General features: G+C 33.2%; 2 protein-coding genes across 10 annotated transcripts in view; one reads left to right on the forward strand and one right to left on the reverse strand.

The window, feature by feature from the left end:
• Nucleotides 1-21,470, reverse strand: part of LOC145278014 (monocarboxylate transporter 9-like) — a 215,576-nt gene that overhangs the window by 74,756 nt on the left and 119,350 nt on the right. Inside the window, exon 1 of one of the 8 annotated variants that reach the window (XM_080130205.1) lies at nt 15,993-16,060. The exons of the other annotated variants lie outside the window; for them this stretch is intronic. The gene's annotated coding sequence lies outside the window, so the exon portion shown is untranslated. Of the gene's footprint in view, nt 1-15,992; nt 16,061-21,470 lie in introns of those variants that run through there. 8 annotated transcript variants of the gene reach the window in all.
• Nucleotides 5,660-21,470, forward strand: part of LOC145278015 (monocarboxylate transporter 9-like) — a 93,417-nt gene continuing 77,606 nt past the window's right edge. For both annotated transcript variants that reach the window (XM_080130206.1, XM_080130207.1), the window contains exons 1-2: nt 5,660-6,126; nt 18,047-18,312. In XM_080130206.1, the coding sequence (XP_079986332.1) occupies nt 6,056-6,126; nt 18,047-18,312 (337 nt within the window). In that variant the 5' untranslated portion in view covers nt 5,660-6,055. The remainder of the gene's footprint in view (nt 6,127-18,046; nt 18,313-21,470) is intronic.

Raw genomic sequence — 21,470 nt, forward strand, 5'->3', positions numbered from 1 at the left:
TACTTCGAATACTCGACTTACATTAACTTTAGACTCGCGTTGGTAGGGTTTTCTAAAAATCAGAACTGCGATTTACGCGACGGCATGTTTAACATCGTTACATTTTCATTTTCTTTTGTTGTGCTGATGGTGGTGGGGGGACTACTTTCCTATGTTTTCAGTCTACACGATATTTCACTTTTGTAAAGCTATTTCTTACCAAACTTCCTTCATAATCTTTCCATTCGGTCTTTCCTTCTTTCTTTCTTTTCTTTCCTTTTTCTGCTCTTTCCATTGTTAAAACGAAACGAAACAACCTGATATTCCAGGTTTTACTTACACTTTATCACTCTACGACTCTTACTTGTGTATCCAACTCTATTTGTGCCACGTTCCTTTGCTTTTTCACCGTACCACTTACCAGACGACATTCAGGTAAATAGAGTTTTATATGCGGCGATATTCACGTACATGGACTTCCTTTTTTGTTCTTTTTCTTGGGGGCCGGTTTACGTTACTACACGTTAGTCATGGATCGGGCGATTGCTGTCAGACGATAATACGACTTCTTTTTTTTATTTTTTACTTTTATTAAACAATAAAGAAAAGCGCTTGAAAATACTTTAAAACATAAAATAAACTGATTCATGTAAGTAAAAAAAAGTAGCATTTATTGCCTTTGGTAATAGTTATTTATTGCTTATTTGTTTTGTTTTTCACCTTTTTTTCGACTAACCATTCTTAAATCTCACTATAAAATCGATTTTTCCAAGTACATTTTAGGGGGGGGCATTCTAACCTCCGAAGGGGGTTTGTATTACTGTACACATAGATTCGAAAAAGTTGTCAAAAAAAAAAAAACAAATATATAACAAATAAATGTTATCAAAGCCAAGATAAGTTACTTTTCTACCAAACTGAATATATTTTTCGTGTTTTTATTCAATGTAACATATTTATTCAGCTCGAAAAACATACAGTGTTTACCGATGTATTCGAAAATTCAAGATGGCGTCTCACACCCTCTTTAACACCGTAAGTATAGAAAAAGGTGTTATAAATAAATAACTATACAAAATACTATTAAAAACCCGCCGAATATATGTCAACCTATGTCACAGAAACATGTACTGAGCGAGTTTTTAACAGTATTTTATTCGGTTTTTTTATTTATAACATCTTTTCCCAAACTTACCGTGTTAAAGAGAGAATCAGACTCCATTTTGAATGTTCCAATACATCGGTAAACACTATATAATTTTCGAGCTGAATAAACATGTTACATTGAATAAAAACACGAAAAATATATCCAGTTAGGTAGAAGAGTAACTTATCTTGCCTTTGATAACATTTATTTGTTATATATTTGTTTTTTGACAACTTTTTCGAATCTATGTGTACAGTAATACAAACCCATAGTGAGAAAACACGGAACATTATGGAGTTTTTTTTTTGGGGGGGGGATTAGCGATTTTGGAAAATTTCAGAGCGATTTTCTGGACATTTCTTTCTCCTGATCTCGCAGGTTTGTTTTAAATTTCAGTTGACAACATTGCGTCACTAAAAAAACACTATAGGCTTAATGTAAACAGAATGTGTTTACAATATCGGTAAATTTTCAATGGGTTTAATTACATGATTATTGATAATGTAACCATGTGATTGAACTTTAATTTAAATTAACCACACGTGGTCGCAAAATGAATGCCGACGCTTAAAGTGTATACACATTTTGACTCCTCCCTTTACTTAAAAATTCACCAAAAATCAGGAAATTAACCAATTTTAATGAAAATTGCAGTATTTTTCAAATAATGATCGCAGAATATAATGAACTAATTATTTTTACTTAACTCTTAGTGAAAATGTTTTATTTTGTTTAAACAAAAAATACCTTTACTAAAGTTATGGTTTTCAGTAGTAAATAAAAAACGCAAGAATTTATTTTTGCTTTTTTTTAAAGCATCGTAATTTGTAACAATAAAAAGTAATTTTTACAGTAACATTACGAAAAAAAGCCCCTAAAGTCCGTATTAATGAATTCAATATAACTCGAAGAAAAATGAATTTCTCACATACTATTCAAAAAATTAAAGATTCAATTAGATTCCTATTTCAGTCACCTAAATTATTTAGGGTGAAATGAGTTTAGGAATTTATAGCCAAACCTAAATATTTTTTTTTGGTAAATATCCAGATACGCTACTACAGAACACCGACCACTCTAATTTGTTTGGGGGGGGGTGATGTTGGGGCGCGCGCGCGCCAACATCACATCCCCCCCCCGCTCGTGCCCCAATGTACAAAGTAAAATCTTCGGAAAATGTTAAATGGTGTTCTAATTGGTAAATGTCGGTGCGTTACTTACGGAAAATTTGAAAAATCGATGTTCCAGGTAAAAAAAAAAAAAACAGATAAATTACCCCCCCCCCTACTCCACCTTGGTGTGCTTTCCTTTTCTTATTTTATTTCTTTTTCAGCTAATTTTAAATTTTCCACCCAAAAAGCGCTATAATGTATTTTTGAAAATTAGAAAATTCTATGTCCTGGAAGAAAAAAAGTCCCCTCCCCCCAACGTAGTTTGCTTGGTGAAGCCGTCGTTTATGCTACAGCGTGCATGCGCGTAGCATAAACGGAAGCTGCAAAATGGTGGAAAGAAGTTCGTGGGTTCAGGGGTAAATACCATGCAAACGGTAAATTTGCCCCAAGTTTGACTATCAGATTCGTTGTCAGCGACCTCAATTACCTGTAAAAAACAAATTAGAGTGGTCGGTGTTCTGTAGTAGCGTATCTGGATATTTAACTTTTTTTCTTGCTTAAAAAATAGCATTAATACAGTAAGTTAGGTAAACTGACTTTTTCGTTTAAAAATGGAATTATTTCCCTTTCGTTATAAACTTTTTAAAAAATTTTTTTTTTTTTAATAAATATTTTGTGGAGTTTGTATTACTGTACACATAGATTCGAAAAAGTTGTCCAAAAAGAAATATATAACAAATAAATGTTATCAAAGGCAAGATAAGTTACTTTTCTACCAAACTGGATATATTTTTCGTGTTTTTATTCAATGTAACATGTTTATTCAGCTCGAAAACCATACAGTGTTTACCGATGTATTGGAACATTCAAGATGGCGTCTGATTCTCTCTTTAACACGGTAAGTGTGGGAAAAGATGTTATAAATAAAAAACCGGATAAAATACTGTTAAAAACACGCTCAATATATGTTACCGTGACATAGGTTGACATATATTCGGCGGGTTTTTAATAGTATTTTGTATAGTTATTTATTTATAACACCTTTTTCTATACTTACGGTGTTAAAGAGGGTGTGAGACGCCATCTTGAATTTTCGAATACATCGGTAAACACTGTATGTTTTTCGAGCTGAATAAATATGTTACATTGAATAAAAACACGAAAAATATATCCAGTTTGGCAGAAAAGTAACTTATCTTTGCTTTGATAACATTTATTTGTTATATATTTGTTTTTTGACAACTTTTTCGAATCTATGTGTACAGTAATACAAACACCCATTTTGTGTTTTATATACATAAAGTACAATTGTTGAATGTTACTGTTTTGATTATATTCGTTGGGGGGGACAATTAAAAAATTAAGAAAGATTAAAATGAAGCGAAATTTAAGTTTCCGTTCCATTTTTACAACAACCGTAAAACAGTGCATACTCAGCAAGTTTTATCGTAATTTATAAGCATATTGAAACACTAAATCAACATTTTATTTATTTTTTTGCATAATTAATGATGGAAGTATTTTTCTGTTTATTTTCTTAACATCTGTTAAAAAAATAAATAATTTGTACATTCTCTTGAAAAAAAGAATCAAACTTTTCTCTACTTTCACATGTGTTCCATTTTAACAAACTGAGCCACAGCAACGCGTGGCCGGGTACAGCTAGTTACAGAATAGGATGGAGTTGCAGGTGGCATAGGAGACAGTCGGCTGTCTCTAAGCTTTCGAATGAAGTCAAAGGAAAGCTGATTACATCCTGGATCTTTCTCTTGGCTGATTTCATCGCAACTGTCCATTGCTTGCATTTCGTTTGTTTTCATAAACACACTTTTTACGGACACTGTAGATATTAATAAAGGTAAGTTTATGAAATTCAAAAATTGTCGGTAGTAGTTCAACTATTGAACTTCATAATTTTTCCGGTTTGAAGACAATCACTGTATCATTATCCTTTAAACTAACTAAAATTAACAATAGATTTTTTTAATCATCTACATCATAATTCAGGCCATAATGGGTAAAATGTATGTAAGAAGAGAATTAAAAAATTGACCGTGACATTTATTTCTCCTCGGCGTTGTTCAGGATCAACAATTGTAAAATTGCAGTATTATTTTTGGTAACTAGTATGAAATATCTTTGAACTATTTCTTTTATAAATATAATTTTTCTTTATATTATTGTGAAATAATAAGCAATAAAAGTGTCATTATTAACAATATTGTGCTATATTTTGTAAATGAGGTATAGTGTAATCTTTTGTTCTCCTTGGTAATGTCCGGGAGCAATAGCCTAGTACGCGATGCCTTTTACCTGCAACCTCTTTGTCACAGAAGAGACGTTGCGAGCATGTCTCTGCTTTTTCGTTATTTTCATGGCAAGTACTCGACTGACTTCCAATCTATGGTCCCCGCTCGCCAAACTTTCGTGAGAAACATTCGTCTAGCTGAAAACACTATCATTAATTTCCCCGACTTTTTATCTGCACCCAAACCTAAACGTAGATTCCATGAACACAGTTTCTTTCTTAGAATTGTACACCTGTGTAACTGTCTTCCATTTGCCTGCTTTCAGCTGACTAAAATCTGGTCATCTTCATGTCCAGCATAAGTTCTTGATGAGCCGTTCCCCTTAAGTAATATAATTTACCGAATTCCCACTACTAATGATTACTACTGTACACTCTTTAACACTTATCATCGAGTGACCTCTAGGCCTTGATAAGTGGTGACGCCTATGTAAAAAAAAATGTAATTTTCAGTTTGGACTATTTTCATTAATAACATCATTTCTCTTCATATTATTGTGAAAGCGGATGAGGGACTGAGTTATATGACAGCAGGAATGCCATTGTTTTCTGTTTACCAGGAATAATAAATATAAGATTACCGTATTACATTTAAAAGGGGATAGCTCTTCTAAATGAATTTTATTATAATTTATCTTAATAATTTATTTTCATAAAAAATAGGAGAGAGAAATAGGCTGGACGAAGGAGAAATGAAAGGTTAGAGAGATGTTGACAAATAATGGGAGATAGAGAGAGCGAGAGAGAGAGAGAAGGAGAGCAAAATAAAAAGACGAACAGAGAGAGAATTGTTTAACCACTATAAAAAGCTGTGATACAGCAAGATAGTTTACCTACTGTAAGTATATATACGTAATAATAGTAAAAAATATGTCATGTTGAAACGTTTCTGAGCGACAACGTATAAGAAGTAAGTTTAGTGGTATCATAAAATCTAAGATTATTTTTCATTACGCCCTATGCATAATATGTTACATAATAGTTTAAGCATACAAGACGAAAACGCTAGAAAGAGGGTGAAAGAGAAGGTAATCAATAGGGAAGGATGAAAGAAAGAAAGATAAAAAAATGATTAGAGAGAAAGATAAAGAGATAATTAAAAAGAAAGATAAAGAAACGTTTAAAGAAAGGGCGAGAGATAAAAGTGTTAATATAAAAATATTACTACTACACAAACTATTCAACCTCTCTTTATTTCCTAATTAGTTGTATTCATGAAAACTTATTTATAGTCGATAGTCCAAATAATTCGAAATCACGAATCTCAAAGTTGTGCATGGGCAAGCATACTGCATATTTCACATTGCAAACAGATTATTTTCATGTAAGAAGAACTAAGTGGTACACTTATTTCATGAATAGCGCCGGTTTAAATATGACAACATTAATTGGGGGAAAAAGAATATCTTAAAAGAATATCTTACAACCATATCGTTATTGCTACGGATATTAAAGTATAACCAATTGAAAGGATTTCTATTCGAAACGAATAACAACTTAAATATACAAATGACAGCGGCGGTCAATGTCGAAAACATCGCCCAGGCATTGTCCCAGGATAAGGCCCAATCTAGAATAAGGTGAGTGCAAAATTTGAAATATGCTTTACATCAACATTCGTAAAGGTGTGAGAAGTCCTAATGTAGGATATAAAGTTTTATTTAGTTTCATAAAGGGGGGGGAGGGCTAAAGGGAGTGGAATTTCTTTGTGAGAATTCGCATAATTCAATGAAAGTTTTAAACGAGTTATTAAGCATCAGCAATTAATAAATATTTCCTAAATTTAAATTTGTTTGGTTGACTCTAAATGGTTTTACGGAGCGTAATATCAGACAGACGAACGGACGAACGGACAAGGGTGAATTACAAGAGTTTACAGGTCCACTCTCCTTTTGTCGGAGGACCAATAATTTTTAAAGTCCTTATTCCGCGGAGTTTCAAAGAATGCTATTCTTGTTATTCTTTTCATCAGAGAATCTTGAAAATTGTTGGAGTATTCCGTCGAACAAGAAATTTAATTCTAAATTTCAACTGACAGTTTTAACATTTTTTCTCTGCAATACTGGGAGAAATCTTTTAGATCATGAGTGCATAAGTGCAGTCATCATAACAATGCAATTTGCAATCCCTTCTCGTCTATTCGGGCGGAATGAAAAATAGAAGTCATTTCTTTTGGAACAGTCCTCGTAAAATGTCGTATTCGCATAGATCAGTGTCTTATTATAAATCTTAACAGACGCCTCATCCTTTTGAAAGGGCCTATAAAAATATTTTTTATTTTAAATGCTTATTTTCACCAACAGACCCTATACATGGGAATGTGACGTTTCGGCGTGACTGACTCGGTGTGGCCGATTCAGCATCGTCGTTTAAGCTTGGCCGAATCAGCTAAACTGATTCGACGACGTGGCCGATTCTATGGAGGGGCAATTCTGCGTCGATTGCGCCAGTCACATACATAAATTATTACAATAGAAAAATGCGAGCATGAAAAGTAATATGGTTAAGCTGAAACATGGAAAAGTAAAGGACTAGTTGTTAAAACTGAAAAAATAAAGGACAAGGTATTCTAGTAAAAAATATAATAAATTTATAACTTAAAATATTGCAGCATTAAGAATTGATTATACAATATCATACATTAAATTTAAAATAATTCTCAATGCTGCAATATTTGAAGTTATACATTTATTATATTGTTTACTTTTCCAGTTTTAACAACTCCTCCTTTACTTTTCCAACTTTAAGCTTAACCACATTACTCTTTATGCATTATTTTTCCAGGCTTCCAATAAATTCACTTTCCTTTGTTTAATTTCAGTCTGATTTTTTTTGCCCCCATAAACACATACGTAATTATAATGTACGACACTCGTCTGCTTTCAATAAAATCACCCCAATTATCTCTTTTCATGCTTTCATTTTCTCTGTTTTACTTGTTACGTCTCTTTACACGACAGCAGTGAATTAGTAACAACAGTAGTCGCTGAAGCGACGTGGTTTCTATGGAAACCAGTCATAAAAATCTTTGTTCACCTCCTTACACATTTTTACGATTTTGAACACCAGAAAATTGATCATAACTTTTGTTTTACTGAACGAAAATTGAACTTTTTTCACAATATAGCTGAGAAAGTGATCTATAAACTGTAAAAATTGTTTGAAATTTGGTCGAAAAATGAGTGAACAGTGAAGCTTTAAAGCAGTTCTAAATGACTAAAACTGCCACTTAACCATATATTCAAACACGGTAGTGTTTGAATGATAAAACTTTTATAACTTAAAATATACAAGAAAGACAATATTAAAATATATCACTTTAACTGCTTTTAAGAAAAATCATACAAACCCTTTTCGGTTATTATTTTCTAATTGATTTTTTTTTTTAATAATAAAAACTTAAAAAATATTCTTAAATTTATTTTTCATATTAAAGAAAGACAATATGAAAATATAATCTCGTTGTTGACGACCGAGTGTTGTCTGTTTTTGTGTTGTGTTTTGAAAAAAGAGGTTGTTTTAAGTTTTAAGTTCTTTGTTTTAATTAAGAAAAACACATTAAAATATCATTTACTTGTTGATGTCTGAAAATGTTGTTTGTTTTGTAATCTTTATATCAATTTAACTGTTTTTAAGGAAAAAAAATAATGGTTTTGCAAAACTTTTATTGATAATTATTTCATAATAATTTTTTAAGAATTAAAATTTTTTAATATGAATTAGAATGATTGAAATAAATAAATTCGTAATCCTATCAAATTGATCGTGATCATTCCTAGTAGGCGGATAAAACCCGTATTTATTTCAAACTAGTTCTGACTGGTAAATAATGCCGAAATATTTTAAAGTTGTTTTTTAATTAAGAAAAACAATATAAACCGAGTGTTGTTTTTTTTTGTGTGTTTTAAATAAGCCTGGTTATTTTACGGTCTTGTTTTTAAATAAAATTATTTTTTTAAAATGATTTTTATTTAAATTTTATCTAAAGAAAATTATTCTTCGTTTACTGAGTTTATTTTTAAAATATTTTGAAAAAACTTGAACTCTACCTACGAAGCGCTAATTTGACGCCGAACCGGCTACGCGAGATCAGTGAAAGCAAAACGGCGATGTTGACACGTACCTCTCTCTCTCTCTCTCTCTCTCTCTCTGTATGCATATATATATATATATATATATATATATATATATATATATATATATATATATATATATATATATATATATAAGACGTAGCGTTCGTGTGTGTTTTTCTGTCTGTACAACTCCCAATTATCAAAGAAATATAAAAGCCATATGTGTATACACCTCTCCTGGTCAAGCAATATTAACGCCCATGATAAGATGTAATTTCTGTATATAGCATTCTTCATACCACAACTACATTGATTCAGTTACGGTCATTAGCATATCACATTACATTAAATCTATTTAAATAATTAGCTCGATGATATTACTTATTCGACATATAGCTTCGTTTCAACTGTACTAATAAAAAAATTAATAATTTAGTTTATTTTCATTTCAATTTATATTTTTTATCTTAGGATTTTTCTTATATACGTGCATATACAATTATATATATATATATATATATATATATATATATATATATATATATATATATAAGATTTCAAAACCAAGACAAAAGCATCATTTTGTGTATTTTTCCAGAATGTTACACTTGTTTCGACACCATTCGAACAATTTCAAGCTTTATATCATTCAAAAATATTCCAGAATATTATCTCATCAGACGGTTAAAAAAACTCTGATTAATATACATATTTGAATTGATTTTGATTTTGTTATTTACGATACGTTGAATTTATCTCCCTCTCGATATGTTTTTTTAAATTTTTTTTATTATATATCTATTATTTATTAATCATCTTTATTTAATTTTATAAAATATAAATGAAGATAAATTTCTAATCTTGACTCATCTTCCCAACTACTTCATGCCTGTGATTGGCTATGTAGCCCCAGTTATACACCGTCGTCTCCCGAGAGGGACGGTTGCCAAAAAATAACAAAATTACAATCAAAGGTAAATCTGAAATATTTTAATTTTTCAAGAAAAGTTTAAAACTTCACTCGTTAAGTCCCGGACATCTGTAATATAATCTCTCCTGCCTATTTAAATGTATGTATGTATGTATGTATGTATGTATGTATGTATGTATGTATGTATGTATGTATGTATGTCTGCCTAAAACTTTCGACAGAGGCGACGAATTTCTACGAGATTGATATTGTTTTGATGTCGACCCTTCGGAAGACAAATATAAAAAAAAATGGCTAAAGAACATTGATTCTTTTACCCGCAAATGAGCACTTTTCTACAAGGAGTTGTCGCCTTTTTCGCCAATATTTTCGAAAGTCATCCCCTCATTTCGATTGACTAGCCTTAATTAAAACCTTCGCAACTTCCAGTTTAGCGATGGACGCAACAGCAAAGACGTCACTTTTCGTCATGTTCTTTTCTTCCTTTGCGGTACGGGTTCGAGCCTGCCTGCCTGCCTACTACCACTTTTTTTGCTCAACAAACACCTGGGCAACGCCAGACATCCAAGCTAGTCTATAATATAAATCTCACCTTCTTGTTTAAATGTATGTATGTATATATGTATTTATGTAAGTATGCATGTTTAAAACTTTCCACAAAGGCGACGAATTTTTATATCGTTTTAAAGCTCGACCCTTCGGACGACAAATATAAAAAAATTGGCTAAAAACATTAATTCCTTCATCCTCAACTGGGTGCTTTTATGCAAGGTGGGGTCGCTTTTTTCGTCGATATTTTCGAAAGTCATTCCACCTTTTCGATTGACTAGCCTTAATTTAAAGCTTCGCCACTTCCGGTTTAGTGATGCATACAACGTTAAAGACGTCGCGTTTTTTTTCACGTTTTTTTCCTCCTTCGCAGTACGGGTTCAAACCTGCCTGCCTACTACCACTTATTTTTTTGCTCAACACGCACCCCCAAACACCCGGACAACGGCGGCACCCAGTCTAGTAATATAGAGATAGCGCCACAAATTACAAATCCATATAATTTTCAAAATGTTCTTAATTTCAAATCATACATGTTAAATTTTAAGCTCGATCGAATCATTACTTTCCAAAATACAGTTATTAAATTCATTAATCTTTTTAAAAACAATGGAAAAATCTGAATTTTGCGTGTTACATTTTGATGAGAAAAATATTGGCCAAACAAAGCAATCACTTTAAAAGTGCTATTCGAATACTCCTTTTTGTCTATCGTAATTTTTAGTTGCATAAAATAACAAATCACTTTGATGTATAAGCATGAGTGTACTCTCTACTTTGCATGGACACTTTTAAATGAGAATGCTTTGCTGAAAATTGAGTTTGCGTCTATTTACAGTCAATCACAAACAACAAGGCATCCATGATTCAGAGCGTTGTTCCACACTGGTTCAATGCAACAGAACGGGGAATTGAATCAACATGTGGCAATGAATGAAACATAGATTGACCCCGCACAAAACCGCCATAAGCGAAAAAACACACACACACAAACATAAGAAGGCAAAGTTTTGGCCTCTGTATTTGGAATGCACGAGTTATTTTTTTTTCATCGATTACCTTGAGAATTGAGTATCTAATAATAGCGAATATTATATAGCATTATTGATGCTATTAAAGTTAAGGAATCCACAAAAAACGGTCACGTATAAATAAGAAAACATATCCTTTCACCCTGTCAAAAATCGATCGCAAAAATGAACAAAATTACTTGCACTTCGATTCGTTTCAGCACAGAACCTTATTCTCCAGATCTAACCACATCGACTACTAACTCATTGTAGACTTAAAATAATGCTACAGAGAAAGACATTTAGCTATAATGAAGAAATTATAGTGGACTCTAAATAGACAGTAAAGGAGAAAGAAATACAAGGCTTTCATTATTATTATTATTATTATTAAAAGAATTGAAAAGTGTAAAAGATTGTGTTAGAACCGAGGAGATGTCGTTGAAGGAGCATGTGGTTAGAAGTGAGGAGTGGATGCTTAAGGTTGTGGCCAATGAAGTGGAGGTATGTGAGACCAAGGCTGATTATATGAAACGTATGGATAGAGAAAGGGCAGAAGAACTGGCTAAGAAGAAAATGCATGGAAGGTTCTTCAAGGATATAGTAGAAGTGGCTGATGAAAGATCATGGCAATGGCTTAGAGCTGGGTATCTGGCTAAGATTACTAAAGCTTTTGTTTGTGCAGCACAAGGCATTAGGAACACGATTGTTAAAAAAAATGGTTCTAGGAGAGGAAGTTGCTGCAGAATGCTGGATTTGTGGTAAGACCTCAAAGTCAATTGCGCACCTTGCAGCAGGGTGTAGTGGACTGGTCCAGAGAGAGAGAGAGAGAGAGAGAGAGAGAGAGAGAGAGAGAGAGAGAGAGAGAGAGAGAGAGAGAGAGAGTACCGCAAAAGACACGATCGCATGGGACTCCGAATATATTGGGAGGTGTGTAAGAGGGTCGGGGTGAAGTGTGCTGGAAAATTGTTTGAGGAGGTGTCTGATGAAGTGAGAACAAGTGAGGATGGCAAGGTAGAGGTATGGTGGGACAAAAGTGTCATAACGACCAAGCAATTGGAACATAATCGTCCGGATTTGATCGTCATTGACAAGGTCTCAAAAAACTGGCAGATTGTAGATTTCTCCGTACCCTGGGACAAGAATGTGAGAGAGAAGGAGAATGAGAATGATAAGGCGTATACACGGTGTTAAAACACAAATAATCCCGGTCGTAGTTGATACACTAGGAGTAGTATCATGTCGTCTGGGAGGACAATTGAAAAAACTACAAATCCCCGATGTTTTAGGCGGCCTTCAGACCTCTGCAATTATAGGTACCACCAACATCCTTAGGAAAACCCTTGATCCTTGAAGCTCCTGGTTTGAAGCCGGGATTAAGGGAAATCCTCTGGAAATTAATCCCATCCCTTTTCATAAACGAAATCAGAATTATTATTATTATTATTATTATTATTATTATTATTATTATTATTATTATTATTATTATCATCATTATCATTATTATTATCATTATCATTATCATTATTATTATCATCAGTATCAATATTATTATTATTGTCATTATTATTATTATTATTATTATTATTATTATTATTATTATTATAATAAGCCTGGAATTCGCGAGCACGTTCTCTCCCTATTATCGGAGGCCATGATGGAAGCCGCATTCTGTGCTAAGTACATCTGACAATAGCAAATAATAGATAATAATTATTAAAGTTAGTAAACAAACTTGAAAAATATGCAAGTTAGCAAAAATGTAAATTTTCTTGCGTTTCGTTTGTGAAAAGTTCAAACCATGTTAGTTCTATAGGAGTACTTTAAATTATGGATGTTGGCAACCATCTATCTGGCCCCTTCTAAACAAAATCGAGGAAACCAAGCCCACAACAGAATCAAGCCAGTCAAAGAAAAAGTCGGAGCATACTGATTCGTACGGATTTCATTTATTAATTGTGCCCGATTAATATACCACAAGTTACTGTTTATGGTTGGTTTGTACATAGTAATATCTTTCCCAACAGAAGACTCAAAATGCACCTATAGGACGTACTAGGTGTGATAGAGGACAGAGCGAGTTGGATTTAGGAGCACAACAATGATGAGATGATGCTTTTGTTTAATCTAACTAACAATAAAACCACTTATAGAGACAAATATAGATAGATTCTTTGGTAAATATATATATCTGTGAGCATAGCATAATAAACTGATAAAAGTATACTTTTCCACTAAAATAAACATGCAGGTACATAAAAGTTTATACCTACAGCCTAAAATTCATACTGGAATTGTCCGCAAAGACTCGTGGCCTAGTGGATACTCGGTAAAACTCAGTTGTAAAGTTACACCTTTTTAGACGTTGAAGTTTCAATCTTCAGTGCAGGCGACATTTAGCATACAATTGCAACTTACTCAGGATACTACTTAGACAGGGCTGATAAAATGAGATCTTATATAACATAGTACATATGAACGCATGGGAAATAATCATCAGCAGCGAAGGATGACTGGCGTGCGAAGAGATTAGCAGCAGAAGTAATCAAAAAGGCGAATTAGGAAGTATGCGCGAGAAGAAACAGTATATCTCGTGCTCGGGGAAAACGAAAAAATGCGGTCGAAAAAGATCGACGTATAAGAAATGGGAAAAAGAAAAAATAGTTATAAATGACTTGTGTTTAAAAAAAAGAAAAGAAAGAAAAGCCGAGTATGATTTAATTATTTTTGCTTGTTTGTTCCTTTTCGACAGTGCCGGATCGCGTGAGGCTCTCTTGACGGAGGTTTCCTTTCTAGGGCAGTTGCTCTTGACATATCAAAGGCCTTTGATAGAGTATGGCATAAAGGTCTACTTCAAAGGATCTCCAGTTACGATATTGCTGAAAATGTACTCTTAATTATTAAATAATTTATCTCTGATAGGTTCATAAGAGTAGTAGTTGATGGGTAGAAATCAGAAGGTTACGGTATTTATGCTGAAGTCCCTCAAGGGTCCATCCTGGGCCCAGCTCTCTCTTATCTACATCAATGATCTTCTAAATCACATTCTTAGATCATTCGTAGACATTTATGCTGACGACACTACTATCTATGACAGTACATCAAAGACTGTAAATTACCAAGTTATCTCTGATTCTCTCTCCTCTGATCTTGAGCAAGTGGTATGACGTGGAAAGAGGTGACTGGTTACTTTTTAATGCATCTAAAACCAAACTTCTGTCTTTACATCATCAACGCTCTTATCCCAATCTGGCATCAATTGAAATGAATGTCTCTCATCTTGGGGAGGCTCTATGTTTTGGCAAGCTCCTGCGCTTGACCATTACACCTGACTTGAAATAGAACACGTACATCAAATCTGTTGCCAAGGTCGCTGGGAAAATGGTCGGATCCTTTTATCGATCCAGTGGATATCTAACTGCTGATGCAATTCTCGACCTATATAAGGGCCAGGTACATCCAACGATAGAATACTTTTGCCACATCTGGACAGGAGCTGCTAGCAACAGCTTATGCTTTCTTGACAGAGTTCAAAATAGACTTCGTAGCCTTGTAGAGGACGCCCTTTTCTCTTCCCTGCAACATCTTTCTCGCATAAGAAACATTGTGAGCCTGTCTCTTTTTATCGCTATTTTCATGGCAAGTGCTCTTCTGGGCTCAAATCTATGTCCCACTCTTCAAACTTACTCGAGAAACACTCGTCTAACTGAGCACGCTATCAATAATTTCCCCCACTCTTTATCTGTGCCTAAACCTAAATGTAGATTCCATGAACAAAGATTATTTCTTAGAACTGCACACATGTGGAACTGTCTACCGTTTACCTGCTTTCCGGCTGACTATAATATGGTCGTCTTCAAGTCCAACGCAAACAAGTTCTTGATGAGCTGTTCCCTTAAGTAATCCAATTTACCAAATTTCCACTACAATTACGATGACATTGTCCCATTGACCACTATAAACTAATTAACCTTTATTCCCAAGCTGCCTCTGGCCTTGATAAGTGGTGACTCCTTTGTAAAAAAAAATAGAAAACTGTAACGAACACGTTCGCGCTTAACGGCCACGTAACGCATGCTATCTTCATGAATTAAAAAGAAGGGTCCCTTTTGAAATCCCGTGCCGACGTTCGAGTTCAATCGAAAAGTTACCGAGTTGGATAGAAAGATTCCTGAGTTCGACAAGATACACCTGATAAAAATTGAAGGTTACATCAACGGAAACGTTGAGAAAAGAACATTCAAGCTGTGAACAGTAATCTGAAGCATTCAAATATTACAAATAATCAATCCTTGTTTCAAAAATTCATAAATAGAACAAATATAAATATCAATATATTTAATTTTGAGATCGAGTTATTTTTAATGGTTCCAATTTTCTGTAATTCATAATTAACTGAACAAGTCAGGCATCTATCGCTCTATCATTTCTCTCATATGCTCTTCAGATGCAAATAAAAGAACTTGAAGATTGTGTACACACACAAGTTCCAGGCTAGCAGAGAACAAAGAAAATACCATGTCGAACTTTGACGTATATATTCACCTCTGATGAAACAAAGAAAATACCATGTCGAACTTTGACATACATATTGACCTCTCACGAAACAAAGAAAATGCCATGTTTGGCTTTGACATATGTGTTGATGTATGATGGAACAAAGAAGATTTTGTCAATAAAAGCGAAGGGTTCAACGAAAAAAAAAACACACAGAGAGTAAGAGACGAGGAAAGAGACGTAAGATCGTTACGTCATTAGTCTGTCGACCCCCAACTTCTCCTTTCATCCTTACTCGACACGTTCAATAACTACTGCAGGACAAATAATAATTAAGTGAAAAACAGACAAAAGAACACCGCGTTACCACACGGACAAGCCACCGATTTCAACGTTTTGTGCCGCGGATTTCTTTTCGATCTTCTGTTCTTGTTATTGCGTCGTCCTTTAACTCATTAGCGGCCGTCGATGGGAACGTATAGGTCTGCAAGTATGAAAATAATATAAAAATATTGTGCACAAAAGGAAACATAAACTTCGGCAATTTTCGCTTATATTCGTATGACTCTAACGTCTTGTATTACATCCTCGACTATCTAAATTCTAATGTCCACATGTACGTACTGTTGAGGCCGTCCGTCAGTCGATTGATCAATTAATCTCTCAATCCGATCTCGAGCGCGTGGTTCAGTGGGGGAAGATGTGGCTGGTTACCTTTAATGCATCCAAAACCAAACTCCTATCCTTACATCATCAACGCTCTGATCCCCATCTGGCATCAATTGTGATGGATGGCTCTCGTCTGGGTGAGCCCCCGTGTTTTGACAAGCTTCTGGGTTTGACCTTTACTCCTGATCTGAAATGGAACACGTACATCAAGTCTGTTGTCAAGGTCGCTGGAAAGATGGTGGGATCCTTCTACCGCTCCAGAAGATATCTCACTACTGATGCAGTTCTCTATCTATATAAAAGCCAAGTAGGTCCAAGGATGGAATACTGTTGCCATATCTGGGCAGGAGCTGCTAAAAAAGCCTATCCTGCCTTGACAGAGTACAAAATAGACTTCGTGGCTTGGTGGGGGATGCTCTTTTCTCTACCCTGCAACCTCTCTCCCACAGAAGAGACGTTGCGAGCCTATCCTTGTTTTATCATTATTTCCATAGCAGGTGCTCGTCTGAACTCCAATCTCTGGTCCCCCCTCGCCAATCTTTCACGAAAAACACCCGTCTAGCTGAATCCACTGTGAAAAATTTCCCCCACTCTATATCTGTGCCTAAATCAAAACGCGGATTCCATGAACAAAGCTTCTTTCTTAGAACTGCACGCCTGTGGAACTCTGTTCCGTCTGCCTGCTTTCCTCCGGACTACAACTTGGATGTCTTCAAGTCCAATGTTAACAAATTCCTTATGAACCGCCCCCTTAATTAAACACTTCATCAAATCTCCACACTAACGTAATGTACTTGCAATAACCCTTATCCCTGAGTGGATTCCGGGCCTTGATAAGTAGTGATCACTGTGTAAAAAAAAAAAACTGACGTTAAAGTCCAACTCAACTCAACTCTCAACTCTGACTGTTCATTGATCCTCGTGTCGTTAACCGTCACTGTCGTTAAACACTCTCAATCAGACAGTGTCGTTAAGTCCATCGTCGTCGTCTGTTAATCGTTTCTATTGTCGTTAACTCATAGCCTTTCCCATAAGTTGCCTGCAAAGCAAACTTAAATATGTCTACAGGTCCATTGTTCAATCTCTTCGTCAGTCACCGCTACATCCTTTTTTATCCGTTTTACTTGTCTTTGGTTATATATCTCTTTTTTTACTTTTACTACCCAACGATGCTTATCATTTCTCAGACAGAGAGAGTACCAAATGCTGAAGTCCTAAGAATAATGAAGGCTGATCGCTTGGTGATGCTGACCATCAAGGAAAAGCAGTGCCATTTTGTTGGACACCTATTGCGTGAAAAGGAGGGAATCGAAGTGCACATCTTGGAAAACGAAACTGACAGAAAAATAGCCAGAGAAAGGGAAATGATAAAGATATAAGACTGGATATGTAGTGCAATGGGTGTGAACAGTACTATCAGACACCGAGAACAAGCAATGGACCGAAGCCAATAGATAATTAGTTAATCTACGACATGAACATCCTACGACACAGGAAAAAGAAGACTACCCAACACTTGAAGTACGGGCGTTCTCGCTTTCTTAAATTTAACAAATCTTAAAGCCCTTTTTTTATCTGATTGAGCTTTTAGAGAAAAAGTGACCCTGTATTTCAGCATTACCATCTATAGTACATACGTTGTTCTGTATAGCTCTGTACATGTATTAAATTAGATGATTAACTAACGAAAAGTTTATTTATATTAAAAATGCTATTTATTTCGTATAGCGATGTCTATTGATGAATTGTTATTTATCTTTTTTTACAGAATAAATGGAACTGAAATCGACGAAAGCAAAAAGGAATCTGTTAAAGAACAAATCGAAGATTCCAGAAGTGAATTGCCCAATCCGATTCTTGATGGACGATGGAGTTGGGTTGTGTGTTTTGCTATTTTTTGGATGAATTTTACCGTGGTTGGAATGGCTACTTCGACCGGGATCCTTCTGCTTGGCTTAGTTGGTCTATATAATATAGCAGTACCAAAAGCTGCCATGGTTGGTTCCATTTTTCTTGGAGCGTTAATGTGCAGCGGTAAGGCTGTTTCTTTAAAATGTCTAAGTATATGTAACTATAAATGTTCTGTATTTGTTTCAATATATATATATATATATATATATATATATATATATATATATATATATATATATATATATATATATATATATATATATACTAGCAAAGATACCCGCGCTCTGCGTGAGACTGTTGCATATTCGGATACCCATTTCGTGGGCACTCTTCCAGTAAGTGGATGTTGTAGGAGCAACTATTACCTAAGGTGTTTAAAAATTTTAACTAACTCTTGAAGTGACTGGAATCCAACCATCAACTTTAAAGCAAATAGGTCATATTAAAGTCTACACTAATATTATTGCATATAAAAATTGAAACAATTACAAAGAAACACAGTGGTTAAAATTTGTTTAGCATCACAAACACATTTTTTTCAAAGATGAATGTTACTTTATGATATCACATTATAATTTTTTCATGGAAGTAAATTTGAACTCATTGCTTAAATTTTATCTAAGACATTCAATACTTGACACTTACCACAATCAAGATCATGTCATTTTTCATCATATCCTATGTTATAACACTTCATTGAAGAGTCTCATGATAAACTACCTTTCTGCCGCTTTGATTTGGAACCAGAATATAGAGTTTTCTGAACTTTCTGTCAGGACGATAGAGACGTATAACATACTGTGAATGAAGCATTTAGGTGTCGGGTGTAAGCCAATGATTTTAAATGTCTGAGCTTAGCTTGTATTGATGCTCATTCTTTCACAGGAAACTGGAGCGTCCTGAATTTAAATGGAAGTTCAGAGTCAGATGGAACTAAGGGGATCCTTGGCAGTAACACTGTTTCGCCTATGCAAGGACCACAAAAACGGTAGCCTTAAGTATATTGGTGTGCAACCTGGTGAGAAAAAATCTTGTTCCGTTAGTTGTTTTTGATGGTTCCAAGGATCAAAGAATCATGATTGGGGATTCAATTTTTTTAAACGTGAGGAGGCATTCCAGATAGTTCCAAAAAGTTTAAAACCTCCACAGGGTAGTGAACAGCTTCACTATTATTAGTAACCGAATAAACTGACTTGTATTCCTTTGAGTCCCCTCGAAATTAATCCATTATCTAATTGTTCAAACGATTCACATTGCTGTTTAATGGCGAAATAATAAACCTCTCAGCAAGCGAAGCCGGTGATTTGCAGGTCCGGGTAGACTTTGTCTTTCAGTTGCTTCTGATTACCGGCAGATTTACCAAGCTCAGTCGGAATCCTGATTATGGCAGGTGGAGAAGTGATTGGAAACTGACCATTACCAATTTGGAGAAGCAATTTTGAGAAGTCGGCGTCAGCCGTGTTTCCAGAGTTATGCGTACTCGTATTAGTAGTCAGTCTAAATCACTATAATGTGCCTCGACATATGAGACTGCTTCGAACGTTCATTGACAATGTTGTCCTTTGTGCCATTTTTAACCATTAGGAGTATTTGACGGAAATCACCGCAAAATAAGATCGGAATGCCACCCATACGAGTATTGTTTCCTGTGATGTCTTGCAATGTTCGGTCAATTATTTCATAAGCATTTCATAATCTTGTGTGTTATCGGGTCTTCTAAAAACTAAAACATTAAATTTGTTCTAAAAAAGAAGACGTTGAATTTGTTCGAAAAAATAGGACCTTAAATTTGTTCTAAAAATAAAACCTCAAAGTTGTTCTAAAAATAAAACCTTAAATTTGTTGTAAACAAAACCCTTAAATATGTTCTAAAAATAAAACATTAAATTTGGTCTAAAATAAAATCTAAAATTTATTCCAAAAATAAAACCTTAAATTAAGATTTTGTTTTAAGAACAAATTAAAGGTTTTAATTAAAGGTTTTATTTTTAAGAAAAAGTTTTCCTTTTAAACCTTAAGGTTTTCATTTTTAAATTTGTTTTAAAAATAAAGCTTAATTTTTATGTAAAAAACCATAAATTTGTTCTAAAAAATAAAATCTTAAATTTATTAAAAAAAAATAAAACCTTAAATTTGTTCTATAAATAAAACCTTGGATTTGTTATAATTTGTTTTTAGAACAAATTTAATTTTTATTTTTAGAACAAATTAAAGTTTTTATTTTTAGAATAAATTTAATGTTTTATTTTAAGAACAGATTTACGGTTTTATTTTTAGAACAAATTTAAGGTTTTATTTTTAGAACAAATTAAAGTTTTTATTTTTAGAACAAATTTAAGTTTTTATTTTTAGAACAAATTTACAATTTTTTTTTAGAACAAATTTAAGTTTTCATTTTTAGAACAAATCGAAGGTTTTATTTTTAGAACAAATTGATGGTTTTATTTTTAGAACAAATTAAAGTTTTTATTTTTGTAACAAATTCAAGTTTTTATTTTAGGAACAAATTTAAGGTTTATTTTTAGAACAAATTTAAGGTTATATTTTTAGAACATATTTAAGGTTTTATTTTTAGAACAAATTTAAGGTTTTATTTTTAGAAGAAATTTAAGGTTTTATTTTTTGAACAAATTTAAGGTTTTATTTTTAGGACAAATATAAGGTTTTATTTTTAGAACAAATGTAAGTTTTTATTTTTAGAACAAATTTAAGCTTTTATTTTTAGAATTAATTTAAGTTTATATTTTTAATTTTAATTTATTTGTTCTAAAATTAAAACCGTAAAGTTGTTCTGAAAATAAAACCTAAGTTAGTTTTATAAATAAAAAATTAAATTAAGATTTTGTAAACATTACCCTTGAATATGTTCTAAAAATAAAACCTTGAATTTAGTTAAAAATAAAACATCAAATTTGGTCTTAAAATAAAACCTTAAATGTGTTTAAAATAAAACCTTTTATTTGGTCTAAAAAATAAAACCTTTAATCTTAATTTAAGATTTTGAATTTAGTTTAGAATTTAGAAGAAATTAAAGGTTTTATTTTTAAGAACAAATTTAAGGTTGTAACCTAAAATTTGTGCTAAAAATAAAACCTTAAATTTGTTCTAAAAATAAAACCTTAAATTTGTTCTAAAAATAAAACATCAATGTTTTTCTAAAAAACAAACCTTAATTTAATTTTTTTATTTTTTTAAATTTGTCCTAAAATTAAACCCTTAATTTGTTCTAAATATAAAAGCTTAAATTTGTTGTTAAAAAAGCATAAATTTGTTCCAAAAAA

The sequence above is a fragment of the Euprymna scolopes genome, chromosome 6 (genome assembly GCF_053919585.1).
Source record: "Euprymna scolopes isolate OS-2025 chromosome 6, ASM5391958v1, whole genome shotgun sequence".
NCBI classification, from domain to species: Eukaryota; Metazoa; Mollusca; class Cephalopoda; order Sepiida; family Sepiolidae; genus Euprymna; species Euprymna scolopes.